The sequence below is a fragment of the Leptodactylus fuscus genome, chromosome 1 (assembly GCF_031893055.1).
Source record: "Leptodactylus fuscus isolate aLepFus1 chromosome 1, aLepFus1.hap2, whole genome shotgun sequence".
Lineage (NCBI taxonomy): Eukaryota > Metazoa > Chordata > Amphibia > Anura > Leptodactylidae > Leptodactylus > Leptodactylus fuscus.
Window position 1 is genome coordinate 345,528,675 of NC_134265.1, and position 19,951 is coordinate 345,548,625.

Genomic DNA, 19,951 nt, shown 5'->3' on the forward strand with positions numbered 1-19,951 from the left:
TTGGCTCACTAACATTGCTGGAATATCAATACAATACTACATATCACACCAGTGCTGAGGATTTCAAGAATTGATACCAGTTATCAACAATTTATATCTCATGCCATCTAGTGGACTAACACAATATTGCAACAATATTGTACAGAATGAACCTCCAGCACCCTCTTCTGGTGAAACTATTTAATACAACTTTTTCAAGGCAGAAGCAAAATGATTATTATTGATACTTTTATTACTCCTGCAACAGTGATGTTATACTAGTTCATTAATCACAAATATTATATAAGATATTTTCAACCTTGACACAAATCCTGATGCAATCTGTACATACTATCTTAAATGACAGAAAATGTCCCGTGTCACAAACTGATGTGAGTTATAGACAGAATTAGGAAGAACCGAATATCAATTGTACAAGCAATGTCTTTCCTTTATAGATAAGATGCGCAGGATGTATCTGTATCGCTGTATACAGAAGGGAATCATGATTCTCTGAGGTCAATCTGGGCTGCTGATCCTTATTAACCAAATATTCCTTAAAGTACCTTGGGGGGGCCAAAGCATGGAACAAAGCAGGCAAGGATTCTTATTTCTTTAATAGTGAGTTAGAGGGATTGTCTGGCTTCCACTGGTGTTTTTTATTCTGTTGACATAGACCATTGGTATCTCATCTGTGCGGGTCCAACACCCAGACCATGCACTAGTGAGCCTATTACTCTGCCAGAAGCCAAAGTGATGAACAGAGACTGAAGCGGATCTGCTCCATTTCAAGTAGCAGAAAATCTGCAGCACCCCGTCTATAAGTGGAGGGGCTATTCCCTAGTATTTGCACTGTTTGCAAGCAGCGATATCAGGGTTCTCAGCACATTGAAGAGCTTGAACTGGCCTGTTGGTTAAAAAAAAGTAGAATTTTAGCATTAAAAGCATACCTAGGCTCTCAATAAAACTCAGTAAAATCTACAGTTGTCCCTGGTATAGGAGATTTTCCTCCCTACCTCTCCTTACTCAGCTGCAGCACTATACAGAGCATTATATAGAAGTATGGATGCAAATAAAGTACTTGCAGTAAGATGGAACACTTACTATTAGCTGCAGTGTCATGTCTGCGTGTGCCTCTGTTTCTTTCAAACAGTTTTTTCTTTATGAGTGGATGAAAAGGAGGACTCATTATGAGTGGGAGGAGTAGCAGAACTATGAGAGTGTAAGGGAAGCGGGACTCTTAGAGAAAGCCAGGGTGTCCTGCTTCTCCTTCCCTGTTACTGGAAAAGTGGGCAGGAAAAGCTGGACTCAGGTTTTTTTCTATGAGTGAGTGGAGAAAGTAGGATTCATAGGCTTTCTCTATGGGTGAGTAGGTAAAGCAGCACTCACAGGCTTTCTCTATGAGTGGGCAGGTAAAACAGGGCTCGCAGGTGCTCTCTATGAGTGGGTGGGTATAGCAAAGCTCACAGGCTCTCTATGGGTAGGTGGGTGTAGCAGGGCTCACAGGCTCTCTATGAGTGGGTGGGTGTAGCAGGGCTCACAGGCTCTCTATGAGTGGGTGGGTATAGCAGGGCTCACAGGCTCTCTATGAGTGGGCGGGTGTAGCATTACCCACAGGCTCTCTATGAGTGGGCACATGTAGCATTACCCACAGGCTCTCTATGAGTGGGTGGGTGTAGCAGGGCTCACAGGCTTTCTCTATGAGTGGGCAGGTAAAACAAGGCTCACAGGTGCTCTCTATGAGTTGGTGGGTGTAGCATTGCCCACAGGCTCTCTATGAGTGGGTGGGTGTAGCATTACCCACAGGCTCTCTATGAGTGGGCGCGTGTAGCATTACCCACAGGCTCTCTATGAGTGGGCGTGTGTAGCATTACCCACAGGCTCTCTATGAGTGGGTGGGTGTAGCAGGGCTCACAGGCTCTTTCTATGAGTGAGTATGTAATGTCCCGGTCCTGCTCGTCCAATTCCCTTTAATAGTCCTTGCAGACCGAGATGGTATGGACATTTGCATATAAGGTAAAGAGGTTCCTCCCCCATTCCTTCTATATATTTACCAGTATTTCTATTTCACCATAGCCAGCACACCTGGGGGTCTATTAATGCGCCATCTTGTGGATGTTTTGTGAACTACATCTGCCTATACTTCCCATTGTAATTTATGTTGCCAATGTAAAGGAGTGTCCAGTATGATCAGGTGACCTTCAGGACCAATCAAGCTCCCTTGACTGGCCTGGAGGAGGAGGAGTTACAGCCTCTCTAGAGAGTGTTGGAAACCCTTTGTCTTGGTCTTTTTGTGTGAAGACATCTAGACATGTGGAGCTGAAAATGGCAGCCAAGCATCAGGAGACTTCAAACAGAGATGTCTTTTCCTCTGTACCCAAGATCCTCCTCAGAGAGCGTTTTCCTCTGAAGTTCCAAGTCTACAATTACTAAAGGATATGGACTTGGTTATCCATACATCTGGGACCTCTGCACGTATCTCTCTATTCAAGTAAGTCTTTGGGACAAATCTATATTTAAGAAAACCCATAGCTAGTCTGGCAGAATTTGAGGGTCTCCCACTGTCGACACCCCTATTTCCTCTCCTACATACGTGTACCCAGTTTGTTGAGGACTAACCCGCTGCATACAGGCCATCTTTACAAGTATATACAAGTTTAACTACCCAAGCAACTACTAATTAAACTATCCAAAGCATTCCTGCTCCAAGCGCCATCACTTGCTTGACTGGACACTCCTGCAGGCATTACTGTCTTGTATGTGAAGAATTACTCCATATGTACATTTGTATTACCTTGTCCTGCTAGTAAAAGAGCAACGACTACCCCCGAGACCTGGTTGTCTGTTGTCATTGTCAGGTACCACGTGGGGGTGGGTAGTCGGGGACATCAAAAAGATTTGGTGCACATTTTGGGACCCAGAGACTACCTACAAGCCGGCCATATCTGATATATTACCCGTGATACCAGCCCTGGCCCTCCTGGGTGTTACAAGTAGGTAAAACAGGGCTCAAAGGTGCTCTCTATGAGTGGGCGGGTGTAGCAGGGCTCACAGGCTCTCTATGAGTGGGCGGGTGTAGCAGGGCTCACAGGCTCTCTATGAGTGGGCGGGTGTAGCAGGGCTCACAGGCTCTCTATGAGTGGGCGGGTGTAGCAGGGCTCACAGGCTCTCTATGAGTGGGCGGGTGTAGCAGGGCTCACAGTCTCTCTATGAGTGGGTGGGTGTAGCAGGGCTTACGGGCTCTCTATGAGTGGGTGGGTGTGGCAGCACTCATAGGCTCTCTGTATATGTCCTGGCAGAATTAAACAGCTCTTTACATTAATATACTAAGACAAATAGCAAGCTGTATATTACTGAGCTCAGCACCCTCTGGTATATACTGACTTAAGATAGAAGACTACACAGATCTACATTTCGCATGTATTAACTAGTTGGGAAGATTTACCTGTAATTGTCGATGCAAGAATATTTCAACTTGTGTCCTTCAATATACTGTTTTAATTCCAACGTGGACTTGCTATCGCAGGAATTTCTATAAAAAAAGAGTCACATTTACAATTTGGAAGTAACTGGTGTTGAGAATAGAAATTCACACAGTCAGATGCATGCAAAGGCTCTCTTTTTCTGGTGTGCAAGACATAAAAAGTTGCAGTTTTATGTGAAAAAACCCCCCCCAAAAAACGGAAACTTTATTAAATCTGCGTGGTCCACACCACTTTCCCAAACAGGGTGTGTGACGAAGGCGGGCATGGGAGAGGCCATTGTCCCTGCCAGATTTACTATAATTTACACCAGAAATCTGGTGTATCTAATTGTGGAAATATATAGCATAACTTACCCCTCCCCCAGCTGTGATTGCACCTTATACATAAGGAGGCATGCACCCCATAATAAATGTGGCCCACCTTCTGTTATTTCGAGGGCAATGAAGACTGACATGAGGAACGCCGGTCTTCATCAACATGCCCCTTTGGGCCGACTCAGAGGATATCCTTTTTCTAGGACTTCTGAGGGCCAAATACTGGGGGCCTTGCTCCTTGCCTCGCTCTGCCCATATTCGCACACTGTGGTGAGTGAGGCACAAATGGGGGGTTGTGGTTTCCACACAGGGATTGATTCATTCCCCCCATTATGTCTGTACAGTGTTTAGTATTTACTTGTCCTCTCCTTGTATGTCATCGATTATCCAGACCTTCACTTCAGAGACTCTGGTTGGGTCCATATTGGGAATTTCCACGGTCCTAAAGATGCTGAGAGATAAAACAGGTACCTGATACTGATACACCTCAGCATCTACATGACTGCAGATCATTGTGTGAATATTGACTGACACATCAGGAGACAAGGATGTTTACAAGGTAAGGCCATACTTAGCAGCTAGTATGCTAGGGGTGCGGATTTCAAGGCTCACCTGCAACATTTCCACTGAAGGATAGCCTCATAAAATTACATATTATTAAAGGATTTTATTATTCTGCCATTTTTTTGTAATGGTATGTGACTACTGCATCCTGTAGCTGGCGGTGCCGTATAGACAGAGTCTAAAGAACCATATTATTAGAGGTTGGGAGACCTAATGTTAGCTGGAGTTGTACAGCTGCAGGGCTAGTAAGCTAGGATACCTTATATACATGGTGTCTATATGCTGGTACACTGTCAATTCCTGTCAACCGAGACTCCCATGAATCAGCTGGTTGAAACTCGGAGCACTGCTTCTGCCTCACAGTTCCGTGACACCATATTTATTCATCACGTGGCCTGTTTGCAGTTCAGGCCATTCAAGTGTATTGGGTTGAGCGATCGGGATCGGAAAAGATCGGATTCCGATCGGCGATCGAGTAAATTTCACGATCGCGATCGGAATTCCCATCCCGATCGTTTTAGGCAGGATCAAGGTCGGAGCTTATTTCCCACAATGCTTTGCATTGCTGCGTTCATTCATTCCTATGGCATAGCAGGGAGGAAACAGAAGAGTAGATACCATAGGAATAAATGGATGCAGCCGGCGCACAGGGGATTAAGCGCCGGACGCTGGCACAGGCTGTGTACTGGTGGCATCCATTCATTCCTATACTCATCAACTCTGTATACCAGCTGAGTATACAATAAAGAGTCAATAGACAAGTCCTCTTACCGCTGCCGCTCCCCGTCTGTTCTCTTCTCGCCTCTTCTCAGTCCGTGCACGCCCCTAGTTCCCAGGTTACTGTTACAGACCTAGGAAGAAGGCGGGGCTTCTGGCTTATGAAAGTGTGGGCGGGTACTGTATCTGGCCACACTCTCCTAAGCCACAACAAGCCCCGCCTACTCCCAGCATCAGTAACACTAGCCTGGGAGGTGGGGGCACATACGGTGCTCTGAAGACATGCGCAGTAGAAAGAAGAGGAGCGAGAACAGCGCGGATTGATAGTGGCAGCTGGTAAGTAGACAACAGGGGGGACTTAGGTAGCCGGGGGATTTTTTAATCACTACACAGCATGGATTCTAACAATTAAAGCGTTCAATTGTTAGATTCCATGCTGTATAGTGAATAGGATTGTTTTTAAAATCTGATCTCCGATTAGTAAAAAAATCCCATTGACTTGCATTGGGATCGGAATTGGGATCGAGATCGGGTTCGAATGAAAAATGATCGGAAATCGGATTTCAAAATCGATCCTGAAAAGTCAAAATCAGATCAACACTAGTTGAGCTGCGATACCAAGTACATCCACTAAGCCTTGTACGGCGCTTTGCTTGGCATTCATTGTAGAGGCCAAAGCACATACTTGTGGTCTGTCCAAACAGCTGATTGGTGGGGGTTACAGATGTACGATTCCTACCACATATCCATGTCCATGACATTTATCCCATATCTCCCCATGTGTAATAATGTGGCTTGCTTAAACTTTTATATTGAGATCCTAATTTTATTACTGCAACTTATGCCCTGACTCATTTTATATGACACGCCTTGTAGATAAGATGATACAATACCTTTCTTTCCTGGCAATATCACCATCTGCAGAGCCATTTAGCATCACATTTACAACTCCACATGAGGCTCGAGCAAACTGGGAAAACAAAGCTGATAATGTAAGGTGTGGCACAGATATAGTATGTGTACTCGCCCTGCTAGGGAATACTGTATGCTGGGTAGTTTATGACCACTTTCCTGCTATTAGCCATCATGTACACATAGATATTTGAAAAATTACTGTTCCCATTTACTGCATTAAAGTAAATGACTAGAAAAACGGTTTATAGACCAGGGACTATCAGATATGTAACCTCTCCCAGCTGCTCAGGTACATATAATAACCATAGGTTCATCAATTATTAGACATATAAAGGTCTAAAAGAGTGAAATGGTCATTGTCCTTATACTCGAGTATAAGCCTAATTTTTCAGCACAGTTTTTGTGCTGAAAATGCCCCCCACATTAGGTATCCCTGTGTCTGAAAGTGCCCGGTCTATTGAATATAGGGGATCTGCAGTGCTCCTGTTCCGTCGGGAAGGGGTTAATAGGAGCACTGCAGATCCCCTATATTCAGCCAGACTGAATTCCAAGTGGGGGAAAAAACCCAGTCCTCAAGCTCAGGGAAGGGGCAGACAGACATCCAAAACACCCCCTCCCCTTTCCCAGCACCTACTGCACCCAAAAACTCCGACCATTTTAATTTTTGAAATGTTCCAGTAGCTGCTGCATTTTCCCCCCTCGGCTTATACTCGAGTCAATAAGTTTTCACAGTTTTTTGTGGTAAAATTAGGGGCCTCGGATTATATTCGGGTCGGCTTATATTCGAGTATATACGGTAAGTCTGAAAAGTGGGAAAATGTTAGAGTAGAGTTAGAATATAGCAAGTGTCAAGTGTGGCTGGGTCAAGCTACTTTGGAAAAAAATGTGCAGCATCAAATGGCTTGGTCTGTGAGAGTAGAGTTGGGTTCAACCTGCCAACGACACTACTGCTGCAGATCCTGTAAATCAACACACCTTCAGCTTGACTTGTAACTTGGCTGTGGCCCATAAAGGGATTCTACAGGATCTTAGTAGTCACCTTCTATTACAGCTAGACAAGCATCACCTTCTTAAAGGGGCTTTCCAGGCTAAGGACTCTTTTGATACTGATGGTCTATCTTCAAGAAAGATCATCAGTCTTAGATTGGTGGGGATCTGACCTACTTTCAATGACCGAGAGTAACATTGTCATTTTGAGCTATGCCTTTCAAGTCAATCCCTAGCTTATGGAGATCCCTCTACCGGTGGGGTCTATGGAGTACTGGGGGAGGTTGGAGACCACTTTCTGGAGAGTAAGGAATTTAGGAATTATTGTCATTATCTGAGTAGAGACTGTGGGGTTACACATACAAACTGCCCAAAAATGTTCTGTTACGTGGCCTGTTCAAAGAGCCTGTTAAACCTGTTGCAACCTGTTAGGGAATTGCTAGGAAAGCAATTCCCCAGTAGCTGTTGAACCCTGGAACAGGACACAAGAGACAGTGAGCCCTAAGCTGAAGCCCCCAACTTTCCCTTCCTATTGCCAGGCCCTATCCTACGTAATAGGCGGCAACCACGAAGACAGTCCCTTCCTGTATATGTGATACACAAAACGCAGACAAGACGGACAACAACAAAGAGGTCAGCTAGCCAAGGGTCAGTAACAGTCGAACGATGCAGTGCCTAATCAGAGTCCAAAGAATAGTCAGTAAGGAAAGCCAAAGGTCAAGGATAAGAATGCAAGCAAAAATAGTGATAGCAAGGAGCAAGTACACACAAGGCAATAGCAAGCACTAGTGTGAATGAGAGCCAAGGCTAAATAGGGAAGAAGAACCCGCCCATGGAGTTCACAGGAAGGCAGGCTGTCAATCACACAAATTAACACTTAATGAACAGAGGCAAACAAGGGCAGAAGACGGGTGTGGTGGAAATTCAATGGCTAGGTTCCTCCATAGATTGTGGCTGATCAGTGAGGATCTAGTTGGACACGCTGGGATTGATTTAGCCTCATGAAACCTTACTTACAAAAAGGATTGTACAAAGCTGAGAAATCCATTGAAATCTCCAAAATAATTGCTATATGGTGACACTACAGACAGTGTCGTTAGAAGAGTCCTACTATAGGCACTGACTATAACAGAGCCTTGGTTGTCACTTACTGCGGCAGATGACATTTTCCAGAATGAGGAAATTGAGTTGTGGTCGCATTCATTCCAGGCAGGACAAGACTTGAAGTTGAATCCTAAAAGAAAGAACAAAACATATCTGCAATTTATTGTATAAAATTGTACCACAAAGTGCCTTGGATGCCAAAAATATAATTATATAGGCTCCAGAGTAGGGGAAATGAGTTGTCCAAAACCCTTGCATCATCATCATAATAATAATAATAATAATAAAAAAATATATAATAAATTTTATTTATATAGCGCCAACATATTCCGCAGCGCTGTACAATTTGTAGGGTTCAAATACAGACAGACAGATACATTACAAAGAAAGTCATTTCACACAATGGGACTGAGGGCCCTGCTCACAAGAGCTTACAATCTATGAGGTAGAGGGGGTGACACAAGAGGTAGCAGGGGCGGCATTGCTTATACAGAGGTCAGATACTTTGTAATAGAGGTGACTGTCATTACACAAACTTAAATTTTTATGAGCCGTCACTAGTGGTGTCCTGTAACATGTGGATGGAGCTTGGACCTATAACATTAGCCTGAAATGGCATCATATCATGTGGGGAAATGTGGGAGCGGGGACAGAGGAGGGTTAAATTTTGGGGATACTAATGACGGTACGGAAGGGTTTACATTAGGAATTGTGATAGGCCTGTCTGATAAGATGTGTCTTTAGTTTGCGTTTGAAACTGTAGAAATTGGGAGTTAATCTGATTGTTCGGGGTAGAGCATTCCAGAGAAGTGGTGCAGCTCGGGAGAAGTCTTGTATACAAGCGGGGGAGGTTCTGATAATAGAAGATGTAAGTGTTAGGTCATTGAGTGAGTGGAGAGCACGGGTTGGGCGGTAGACAGAGATGAGGGAGGAAATGTATGGAGGTGCGGCATTATGGAGAGCCTTGTGGATGAGGGGGATAACTTTATATTTTATTCTATAATGAATAGGCAGCCGATGTAGCGACTGGCACAGACCAGAGGTATCGCTGTAGCGTCTAGCCTGATAGATGAGCCTGGCCGCTGCATTCAGAATAGATTGTAGAGGGGAGAGTTTAGTGAGGGGAAGACCGATTAGTAAGGAGTTACAGTAGTCAAGGCGAGAATGAATCAGAGAGACAATAAGTGTCTTTAGTGTATCTCTGGTGAGGAAAGGGCGTATTCTGGAGATGTTTTTGAGGTGGAGGTGACATGAACGTGCGAGTGATTCAATATGAGAGGTGAAGGAAAGGTCTGCATCAAACATGACCCCAAGGCAGCGGGCATACTGCCTAGGAGTTATAAGCCTGAGACTGTAATGGATATATCTTATCATCCTAGTCTATTCATAAGTCATTACCTGGCCTCAAGCTCTTCCCACACCACATAAGACCATTGAGCAGGAAGCCCAGGAAAGTGTCTTCTAGTGTGACAAAATTTTCGGTGGCTCTTGTGTAACGGTGAACAAGATCATTGGTCCGACTCCATAACAGGGTCTGAGTAGACACAAAATATGGGAGTTGCAATAGCAGCCATAATGGGACATACCAAGCTTTCTTTGGAACAGTAATAAATAAAGGAATTTTCCGAACTTACCTAGGGGTCTGTATCACTACAACTCGCTATCGCTTACTGGTCATGGGAGTCTAAGTACAAGTACCACCAATCAATTTCGGAACAAAGAGATAGAGACCAGTTTTGTTTCCATTAAAGTTTGTTTATGATCTTATAGATGCCCTTACATATAATCTGCTAAACATTTTTGACATTTCATAGTGACACGAAGTTTTGATCAATGAGGGTCCGGGTGCCGATATTGTCACGAATTGCTGAAACTAAAAGGCAGAAGTTGTGCTGTGTCTCTTCAGCTCTGCTCAACTTTTATCAGGAAGGCAGGTGTATAGAGTTGAGCCGATCTTGACTTTTCAGGATCGATTTTAAAATCCAATTTCCGATCATTTTTCATTCGAACCCAATCTCGATCCCAATTCCGATCCCAATGCAAGTCAATGGGATTTTTTTATTAATCGGAGATCAGATTTTAAAAGCAATCCTATTCACTATACAGCATGGAATCTAACAATCGAACGCTTTAATTGTTAGAATCCACGCTGTGTAATGAATCACTAAGTAGCCAGAGGATTTTTTTTTAATCCTCTGGCTACTTAGTCCCCCCTGGTGTGCACTTACCTCCAGAGATGGCTGGTCCGGTGCCCGGTGTTCTCCTTCTTCTTCAACTCGCTGCCGCTCCACGCTGCTCTTCTCTCCTCGCTGCCACCTGCTTCCCAGATTAGGAGAGTGGGGGCGGGTTAGGAGAGTGTGGGCGGGTACTGGGAGGGGAGATGTCACATCTCCCTGCCCTGTACCCGCCCACACTCTCCTAAGCCACAAGCCCCGCATTCCTAGCTCTTTAAACACTAACCTGGGAGGCAGTGGCAGCGAGGCGAGGAAGAGCAGCGTGGAGCGGCAGCAAGGCGAAGAAGAAGGAGAACACCGGGCACTGGATCAGCCATCTCTGGAGGTAAGTAGCTACTAGAGATGTTAGTTTAGTCTCCCATTAGAACGAATGGAGGCAGCCGGCGCGCAGGGGGTTAAGGCTGTGTGCCGGCTGCTTCCATTCATTCCTATGGAACCACAGCGAAGCCTTCACACTGAGTATACACTCCACTCAGAATGAGCGGAGCGTATACTCAGTGTGAAGGCTAAGCAAAGCATTGTGGGAAATAGTACCAATCTCGATCCCACCTAAAAAGATTGTGTTCGGAATTCTGATCGCGATCATGAAATTTTCTTGATCACCGATCGGAAATCCGATCTTTTCCGAACACGATCGCTCAACCCTACAGGTGTAGTAATGTGTAGTTCTATAGAAAGTACATGAGTCCCCTACACTACATATCCAGCTATCCAAGACAAGCTGAGCAGGGTAGGAAGGTCGCAATGGCTAGTAAGATGCTTCCGCCTCTTCATTGCAAAAATGCCAGCAACGAGACCCACACCGATCAAAACTTCTGACATTTCACTATCATATGTTGAGCGTTTTATAAAGTGACAGGTACACCATTAAGGGATTCTACAGGATCTTAATATTCACCTTCGATTACAACTAGACAAGCATCACCTTCTTAAAGGGGCTTTCCAGGCTAAGGACTCTTTTGATACTGATGGTCCATCTTCAAGTTAGATCATCAGTCTTAGATTGGTGGGGATCTGACCTACTTTCAATGACCAAGAGTAACATTGTCATTTTGAGCTATGCCTTTCAAGTCAATCCCAAAAGATCTGGAATCGTCAAAATACAAAACTTTTGGAAAATTTGGAATAAATTAAATTTGTGGCAAATCAGTTTGCTCATCTCTGTAAATGAATTATATTCATTACCTAGTAAGGCTAGGTTCACAACTGCACTAGGCTGCAAAATCAGCAGTTACCTAAAGACCACAACGGGTCCTCCGTGCAGCGGTTTCTTCAACCAAGTCTCCAATAGAGACTCCATCGTAGATGTGAACCTAGTCTAATAGTAACAAGTCACCACTATAAAGATAATTGATGGAAACACTTTTTATGACACATCTGCAGATCTATTGGCTTAAATATGAATGAAGAGCAAAAAACATCCCGTATTTAACCCCTCTGTGACCACCAATACACCTTTTAAAGGCAGTCACTAAGGGGCCTTATGTATTGGAGCCCGACACCGTAATGCTCTGGTGCTTTGTACTCACAGCTTGGTATCTGATCTTAAAACCCCAGATTGTAAAAGCTCCAGTTCTGAGTATTTACCCCTGGAGATCCCATGGTCAAAATGACTGTGGCATGTAAATCGTTTCAGAGGGAGGGAGATCCCTCTGTCAGGCATCAGCACCCCATAACGGGTGCAATAAAAATAAAAATCCCTCATACAATTCCATTGACAGGAAAATAAAAAGGTTATGGTCTTGGAGAAAACAGTGGTGTTAAGCAAATGTATACATAGATCTAGCCTGTTACACACTACTAGCTCCCTGGATGAGGAGCTTCTATGCTGTATCACTCCTTCTTCTTATCCACTATTCCCACTTGCTATAGTTCCTATGAACTAAATAAGTTAGTTCATTATGTTAGTTCATTTTGAATGAACAGTTCATGAACTACCCACTACTTTTATGAAAACAGGGGTACAGTATAGCCTTTTAGAACAGATTGGTGGTTGTACGTGCCTGCTGAGGAGCTCTGTACTTGGCTATCTTCAGTACCCCCATAGAGTTGAATGGAGTGATGCTGCATACTGTCAACCAGCATTAAATGGGGGGACACTGGACCCAAGTCCAGTTATTAGTGGGCATCTGAGTAGTTAGTAGGGGTTACGTTATATTCTTGATTAGGGTTGAGCAGATCTTGACTTTTCAGGATCGATTTTGAAATCCGATTTCAGATCATTTTTCATTCGAACCCGATCTCGATCCCAATTCCGATCCCAATGCAAGTCAATGGGATTTTTTTTACTAATTGGAGATCGGATTTTAAAAACAATATTCACTATACAGCATGGAATCTAACAATTGAACGCTTTAATTGTTAGAATCCACGCTGTATAGTGATTTTTTTTTTTAATCCTCTGGCTACTTAGTCCCCCTGGTGTCTACTTACCTGCAGAGATGGCTGGTCCGGTGCCCGGTGTTCTCGTTCTTCACCTCGCTGCCCCTGCCTCCCAGGTTAGGAGAGTGTGGGCGGGTACTTGGAGGGGAGACGTCACATCTCCCCGCCCTGTACCCGCCCACACTCTCCTAAGCCACAAGCCCCGCCTTCTTCCTAGCTCTTTAAACACTAACCTGGGGGCAGCGAGGCAAAGAAGAGTGAGAACACCGGGCACCGGACCAGCCATCTCTGCAGGTAAGTAGGTACTAGAGATGTTAACTAGTCTCCCATTAGAATGAATGGACGCAGCCGGCGCACAGGGGGTTAAGGCTGTGTGCCGTCTCCTTCCATTCTTTCTTATGGAACCGCAGCGGAGCCTTCACACTGAGTATACACTCTGCTCAGAATGAGTGGATCGTATACTCAGTGTGAAGGCTAACATTCTTAGCTATTCCCACAATGCTTGGCCAGTAGCAAAGCATTGTGGGAAATAATCACCGATCTCGATCCCACCTAAAAAGATCGTGTTCGGAATTCCGATGGTGATCATGAAATTTTCTCGATCGCCTATCGGAATCCGATCTTTTCCGAACACGATCGCTCAACCCTATTCTTGATACAACCCATTTAAAGGGGTTGTCCAGTTTCAGCAAATAAATGTTATTCTTTGTTTAAGGAAATTTGTACAATTTTCCAATGTTCTTTCTGTATTAGTTCCTCACAGTCTTCTAGATCTCTGTTTGCTTTCATTCTTTGTTTACTTCCAGTGGCTATATATCAGTCCATGGTCATGTGATACACAGTCCATGGTCATGTGATGGATACACAAGTGCACAGCTCGTTACCAGTCTGATTACTGTCCTATGACAAGCCATGCACCTGTATATCCCTCACATGACCATGAGCTGATATTTATCCACTAGCAGTAGATAAAGAGTGACAGCAAGCAGAGATCTAGTGAGGGATTGATACAGAAAGTATATTGGAAAGTTATAGAACTTTTCATTATACAAACAATAACATTTACTTTCTAATACAGGGTCACCCCTTTAAGACAATGGCGTGGAACTCTAATAAGAACAATGATTTTGTCACCTTGTCACACGGTATGGTCTGTGCTGCCACAAGTGTTAGGCGCTTGTAATCTTCTTGGGTGATCTTACAGGGATCTTTTCTTTGTACTGCATCAAGTAGCTCTTGCCATACTCCAGTGCAGTTCTTATCCCTTCAGGGGTAAAAATAAGAAGATGAATGAGTACACAGGGGAAATGTCAGTGTATATATACAAATATACATCCTGTACTGTATGTCATAACCCTCTGACAACTGTACGAGATTCCTTGGCTCCTGATTCTTTCACAAATAAAGCTGGACAATGCCAGATCCCCTTGAGTATTGCTATTAATGAGGGCAGTTTTAAGGGGTGACAAAATGTGATATTGCCAGGGGACCCCATAGACTGGAACTAAGTGTATCAATGGAGAGGAGAATGTAAATGTTTACTGTCCTAAATTACAAGGACGTGTACCATGTACCAATGCCCTGGATCACCAGAGACTTCAATGGCAGCATGGTGTGCTGTGAATAAGGTAGTGCTATGTGGACACTATGTAGTAAAGCTTTTTGGGTACTGCATAGAGGTATTGTTTAGGCACTGAACTGTATTATATGAGTATTGTTTGAAGGTATGCTTTGACATTATATGGTAATATCATGGTATAGTCATTTTCTATAAAACCAGTCCTACAGTGTATATATTCTAACTCTGGAAAGTATAAATGTAGTATATCTTTAATGTACAGTATGTAGTTTTATTTCTAGTTTTATTGTTATTATGTCGCTCTAAGGAGCTGTAGTATGTACTAGCTTGTAGTTCTAAACATATTTGTGGACATCTTTGGATAGTCCATGAGTCTTCTGAAATAAGTCTCTTCATATTAGCATCATGACATACCATAAACACACACAAAATACTATATGTAGATATTGCACAATATAGAGCATAGGCGTAGTCACATAAGTGTTAGGGTAAGTTCATACGGAGTAAAATGGAGTGTATTTTGGAGTGTAATTTTACACGTGTAAAAAAATTTACACGCGTATTTTGGAGCGTTTTTTTACATGTGGCGTTTACGGAGCAGATTTTATCAGTTCTTATAGAAAATATCACAACAAACTATTTTTTAATAATTTTCATAGTGATAAAATTCATTTGGTCAAAGTTGTTGCAGAAATATTGGCATCATGTACAGACCTACTTCTGTGAAGCGTAGGTTGTCTGAAAACACGAGACTTACCCACAATATACTGTAAAATCACAGAATTACTAAGAAAAAAGGGGGAGGAAAAATTCTCTCCTTATTGAAAAATCAGGTATTATACAAATTTTGCAAGGTCAAGGTAAATTTCATCCACAGATTAAAGGGATTCTACCATTAAAACCTTTTCGTGTGGATAAGACGTCGGAGTAGCCTTTAGAAAGACTATTCGTCTCTTACCTTTAGACGTGGTCTCCGCTGCGCCTTTCCTTAGAAATACCGTTTTTTACCGGTATGCAAATGAGTTCTCTCGCAGCGATGGGGGCGGGCCCCAGCACTCAAACAGCGATAAGGGCATCCCCACCGCTGCCAGAGAAGTGTTTCCAAGTGCCACCTCCTTCTTCGTCCGCAGCGTCATGTTCAATGTCTTCTTCCGGCACAGGCTCGTAACTTCTAGGCCTCGGGCAGAGCAGACTGTGCAGGCGCTCAGGTCACGGGAAAATGGCCGCTTGCACTGTATTGTTAGCGGCCATTAACCCGTGGCCTGTGTGCCTGCACAGTCTGCTCTGCCCTGCTAGAAGTTACGAGCCTGCACCAGAAGAAGACATTGAACATGACGCTGCGGACGAAGAAGTAGGCAGCGCTGGAGACACTTCTCTGGTAGCGGTGGGGACGGCCCCATCGTTGTTTAAGCACTGGGGCCCGCCCCCATTGCTGCGGGAGAACTCATTTGCATACTGTTAAAAACCGGTATTTCTAAGGAACGGCGCGGCGGAGACCACGTCTAAAGGTAAGAGAAGAATAACCCTTCTAAAGGCTATTCCAACGTCTTATCCCCAAAAAATGGTTTTAATGGTAGAATCCCTTTAAATCTGTATATACCTTGAAGCTCTCAGTAAAGAAAGTATCTGCAGCGAATTGTGGTTGTCAGCTAATTTTTTGTGATTATCTGACAACTTAGAGGGATTATATAGAATTTAATACTTTTTTTTCCGTTCACAATGTGGATATTTTCTGAAAGCACAGTAGTGTGAGGGGCTTATACACAGACGTCTTGTCCTGTCAAGACTAAGACTATCAAATGTGAGCATTATGAAACTGAGGAACCTCTCTCGCTGGTTTCACACATAATGTCCTAAATTTATATTGTGGTTACGACTGAACATTGGTATAAACATGGCACATCTTTGCCACATCTCTGGCACAATGTGGCATATCTAGGTTAGGCAAGAATTTTCCAGCATGCTCGATATGTGGACGTAGAATCTTATAAACTAAAGGGCGATATAAATGAAGCTTAGTCAGTCTAACAATACGGCAGATATATCATCCAGCATCAGTCACTGTGATAAATCTGGCGTATTTTCAGACTGACTGTCTAAATTTATACCAACTAGGGTTGAGCGATTGTGTTCGGAAAAGATCGGATTCCGATTGGCGATCGAGAAAATTTCACGATTGCCATCGGAATTCCGAACATGATCTTTTTAGGTGGGATTGAGATCGGTGATTGTTTCCCACAATGCTTTGCTACTGGCTAGCCTCCACACTGAGTATACATTCCGCTCATTCTGCGGTTCCATAGGAATGAATGGAAGCAGCCGGCACACAGCCTTAACCCCCTGCGCGCCGGCTGTGTCCATTCATTCTAATGGGAGACTAGCTAACATCTCTAGTAGCTACTTACCTGCAGAGATGGCTGTTCTGGTGCCCGGTGTTCTCGGTCTTCTTCACCTCGCTGCCGCCGCCTCCTGGGTTAGTGTTAAAGAGCTAGGAAGAAGGCGGGGCTTGTGGCTTAGGAGTGTGTGGGCGGGTACAGGGCGGGGACGTGACGTGACGTCTCCCCTCCCAGTACCCGCCCACACTCTCCTAACCTGGGAGGCAGGGGGCAGCGAGGCGAAGAAGGAGAACACCGGGCACCGGACCAGCCATCTCTGCAGGTAAGTGGACACCAGGGGGGACTAAGTAGCCAGAGGATTAAAAAAAAAAATCCTCTGGCTACATAGTGATTAAAAAAAAATCCCTAAACAGCGTGGATTCTAACAATTAAAGCGTTCAATTGTTAGATTCCATGCTGTATAGTGAATAGGATTGTTTTTAAAATCCGATCTCCGATTAGTAAAAAAATCCCATTGACTTGCATTGGGATCGAAATTGGGATCAAGATCGGGTTCGAATGAAAAATTATTGGAAATCAGATTTCAAAAACGATCCTGAAAAGTCAAGATCGGCTCAACCCTAGTGCCAACTAATTAGTAAATCTGGACCAGCGTTTTGTTGTTTTTTGTTAAACGGCACTAGAGTTTTTGGAGCCGTTCTTTGAGCCAAATCCATAAGAGAATCCATCAAGAAGCAGGAGGTCTTCCTTTGTGGTTCCCATTCCTTTTGAATGCTTCTGGCTTTTGCTAAAAAAAAAACTGCATTGATAACTATATTGGCATTTTTCCAGAAAGCACTGCATAAGAAATCGCCTTCAAATGGGTTTTCTAGTTGTATAGAAATAAAACCGAATCACAGCCCAAGTAAAAACTTCTACAGGTTTCTGAAATACATCAACATTTTCACGAAGTGTCTTTGTGGTCAGTGAATGAGAAGAGTGTTGGTTACATTCGGAGGCAGTAACCTTGTATACAGCTAGTCATGAAAGTTATATTTGGTCTAGAGTAGAGACCTATAGAATATAATTTAGTTTATATTCATTTTAGGCAACGCTCTGTGAGCTTAATAGCCTGGACTTCATACTGATACATTGTTGCAAACTTAGATTTCTGCAGTTTACATATTTAGCTCATAGAGTATTGAATACACTGGATAAACCTGTATCTCGGTGAATGTACATCCAATATATATATATATATATATATATATATATATATATATATATATATATCTCGAGTGACGTTGCCAGAGCATAAACAGGTCATATGTAGACGTGCAAATAGTATATTACAAAGTTATAGAACTTTTTGTGACAAGCCACATTTCACAAGGATATTTTAATGCAATACTTTGGTCACTTCAACACATATTCTCACTACTCACCCAATGCTGGGATTCAGAGACATGTAGTGATAGCACCGTCCAATGACAATGTTTCTTAGGTTGGACGTTGTCCCTGTTCCTTTATATTTTTTGGCTTGGTCTTTCTGTTGACCTATTGCGCTGGATACGAACACCATCAGTACTAGAGCCAGCATAGTCCCCATCCTCAGGTCTTTAGTCACAGGTCTAGATGCACCGTGCCAAGACATTGCCTCCTCTCCTGCAGGACGAGACTGCTTAGTAAGAGCTCCAGCGCTGGCCTTTGGATGTGCTACCCACGCCTATAGTCCACACAGCCAGATGAGACAGGAACAGTCAGCAGCTCTCTTTATATTCTCTCTGCTCCCTCCCACTCTTGTTTTTCCCAGTTTACACAGACATGTAGGGCTTTGTCAAGTTGTGAAAAGCCTCTTCATCCTGGGATGGTGAGGAATTTTATAAGCAAATGATTAACTGATCGAGACGGAGCTGATTTGCACTTTGTGTCCCATATAAGTGATATTAACAGATCAACTGTGATAATTATTTTACACCAAGGCTTTGTTTGGTGTATACATCCTGCCTATGCACCCCGACTTTCCTGACGTATATGACAAATGTATGGATTCCTATGCCACCGACTTCCATTGTTGCATGCTGCAGTATATACATTTTCAGTGAGTTGCCCCTGTTTTGGAATGTGCAGTTGACCATGATTTCCAAGACAGTCGTAAAAAACGTTTGGTAGAAATTTTTGCTATGTCAAATGCACAACAGGCTATGGATGCGTTTGCCATATATACTAGGAGCATTTTCTGGTATATACGCTGTCTACTAGAGATGAGCGAACACTGTTCGGATCAGCCGATCCGAACAGCACGCTCCCATAGAAATGAATGGAAGCACCTGGCACGCAGATTTTGCCGGCGGCCGGCCGCTTAACCCTCCATGTGCTGGCCGCTTCCATTCATTTCTATGGGAGCGTGCTGTTCGGATCGGCTGATCCGAACAGTGTTCGCTCATCTCTAGTGTCTACCAATAAGTATTTGGCCACCTGCGGTAGAATAGAAAAACAGCATTTATTCCTATTCAATAGTTGATAGAGCCTCCACGAACGGCAATTACAGCCTCATCCGTCCGGGGCTTTCCACAAGTCCTTGTATGACGGCTAGTGGTATTTTATTCCATTTGGCTTGGAGAAGACAGGTAAGTTCTTTCACCGATTTTGGACGGCTAGTGCACCCCTTAGTTTGGCGATCCACTTCAATAGGGTCTGGGTCTGGTCAGTCCAGTTGGTTAACCTGATTGTCACTGTACCAAGCCATGGTAGACCTCGCTACATGAGAGCTGGCGTTGTCATCCTGGAAGTAACATTGGTCCGACCCATAGAACGTAGGAAGCACACTGTTATCTAAAATAGTGCAATAGGCGTCGGCGTTGAATTTACCATGCACTGGTCCCAAGGTATGACGTACATCACGACCGCAGATATCTTCATTTGCATGGGTGTCCAAATACTTATTGGTAGATAATGTATATTACATGCATATTGCTCACGTCACTCATATATTACATACATGCAGCATACATCTCTCCCATATTATATAGAGAAATTATTTCTATGCCAGATCTGTTATTAAACAAAGGCCCAGTGACCTATAATAGGATCTGTCCGTTTCTGATAGGTTTTCAGCATTTTTGTGGCCCTATACTGTAGACTGCACTAGAGATGAGCGAGTAGTATTCGATCGAGTAGGTATTTGATCGAATACTACGGTATTCGAAATACTTGTACTCGATCGAGTACCACTCGCTATTTAAATGTAAAAGTTCGATGCAGAACCAGCATTAATTGGCTGAATGCTATACAGTCGGCCAATCAACGCTGGTTCTTCTCCTACCTTTAGAAGTCTTCTCCGTGCAGCTTCCCCGCGGCGTCTTCCGGCTCTGAA

The 19,951-nt window shown here is 43.7% G+C and overlaps 1 protein-coding gene across 1 annotated transcript; it reads right to left on the minus strand.

Moving 5' to 3' along the window:
• Nucleotides 1-299: 299 nt before the first annotated feature.
• On the minus strand, nt 300-18,304 carry LOC142196558 (ADP-ribosyl cyclase/cyclic ADP-ribose hydrolase 1-like). Its single transcript, XM_075266531.1, has 8 exons — nt 18,021-18,304; nt 13,816-13,945; nt 9,464-9,599; nt 8,113-8,195; nt 5,953-6,029; nt 4,137-4,229; nt 3,425-3,511; nt 300-886 (listed from the first exon to the last, which is right to left on the minus strand). Exons 1-8 carry the CDS (start codon nt 18,227-18,229, stop codon nt 820-822), a joined length of 882 nt encoding a protein of 293 aa, XP_075122632.1. The 5' UTR covers nt 18,230-18,304; the 3' UTR covers nt 300-819.
• Between the last annotated feature and the right edge of the window lie 1,647 nt (nt 18,305-19,951).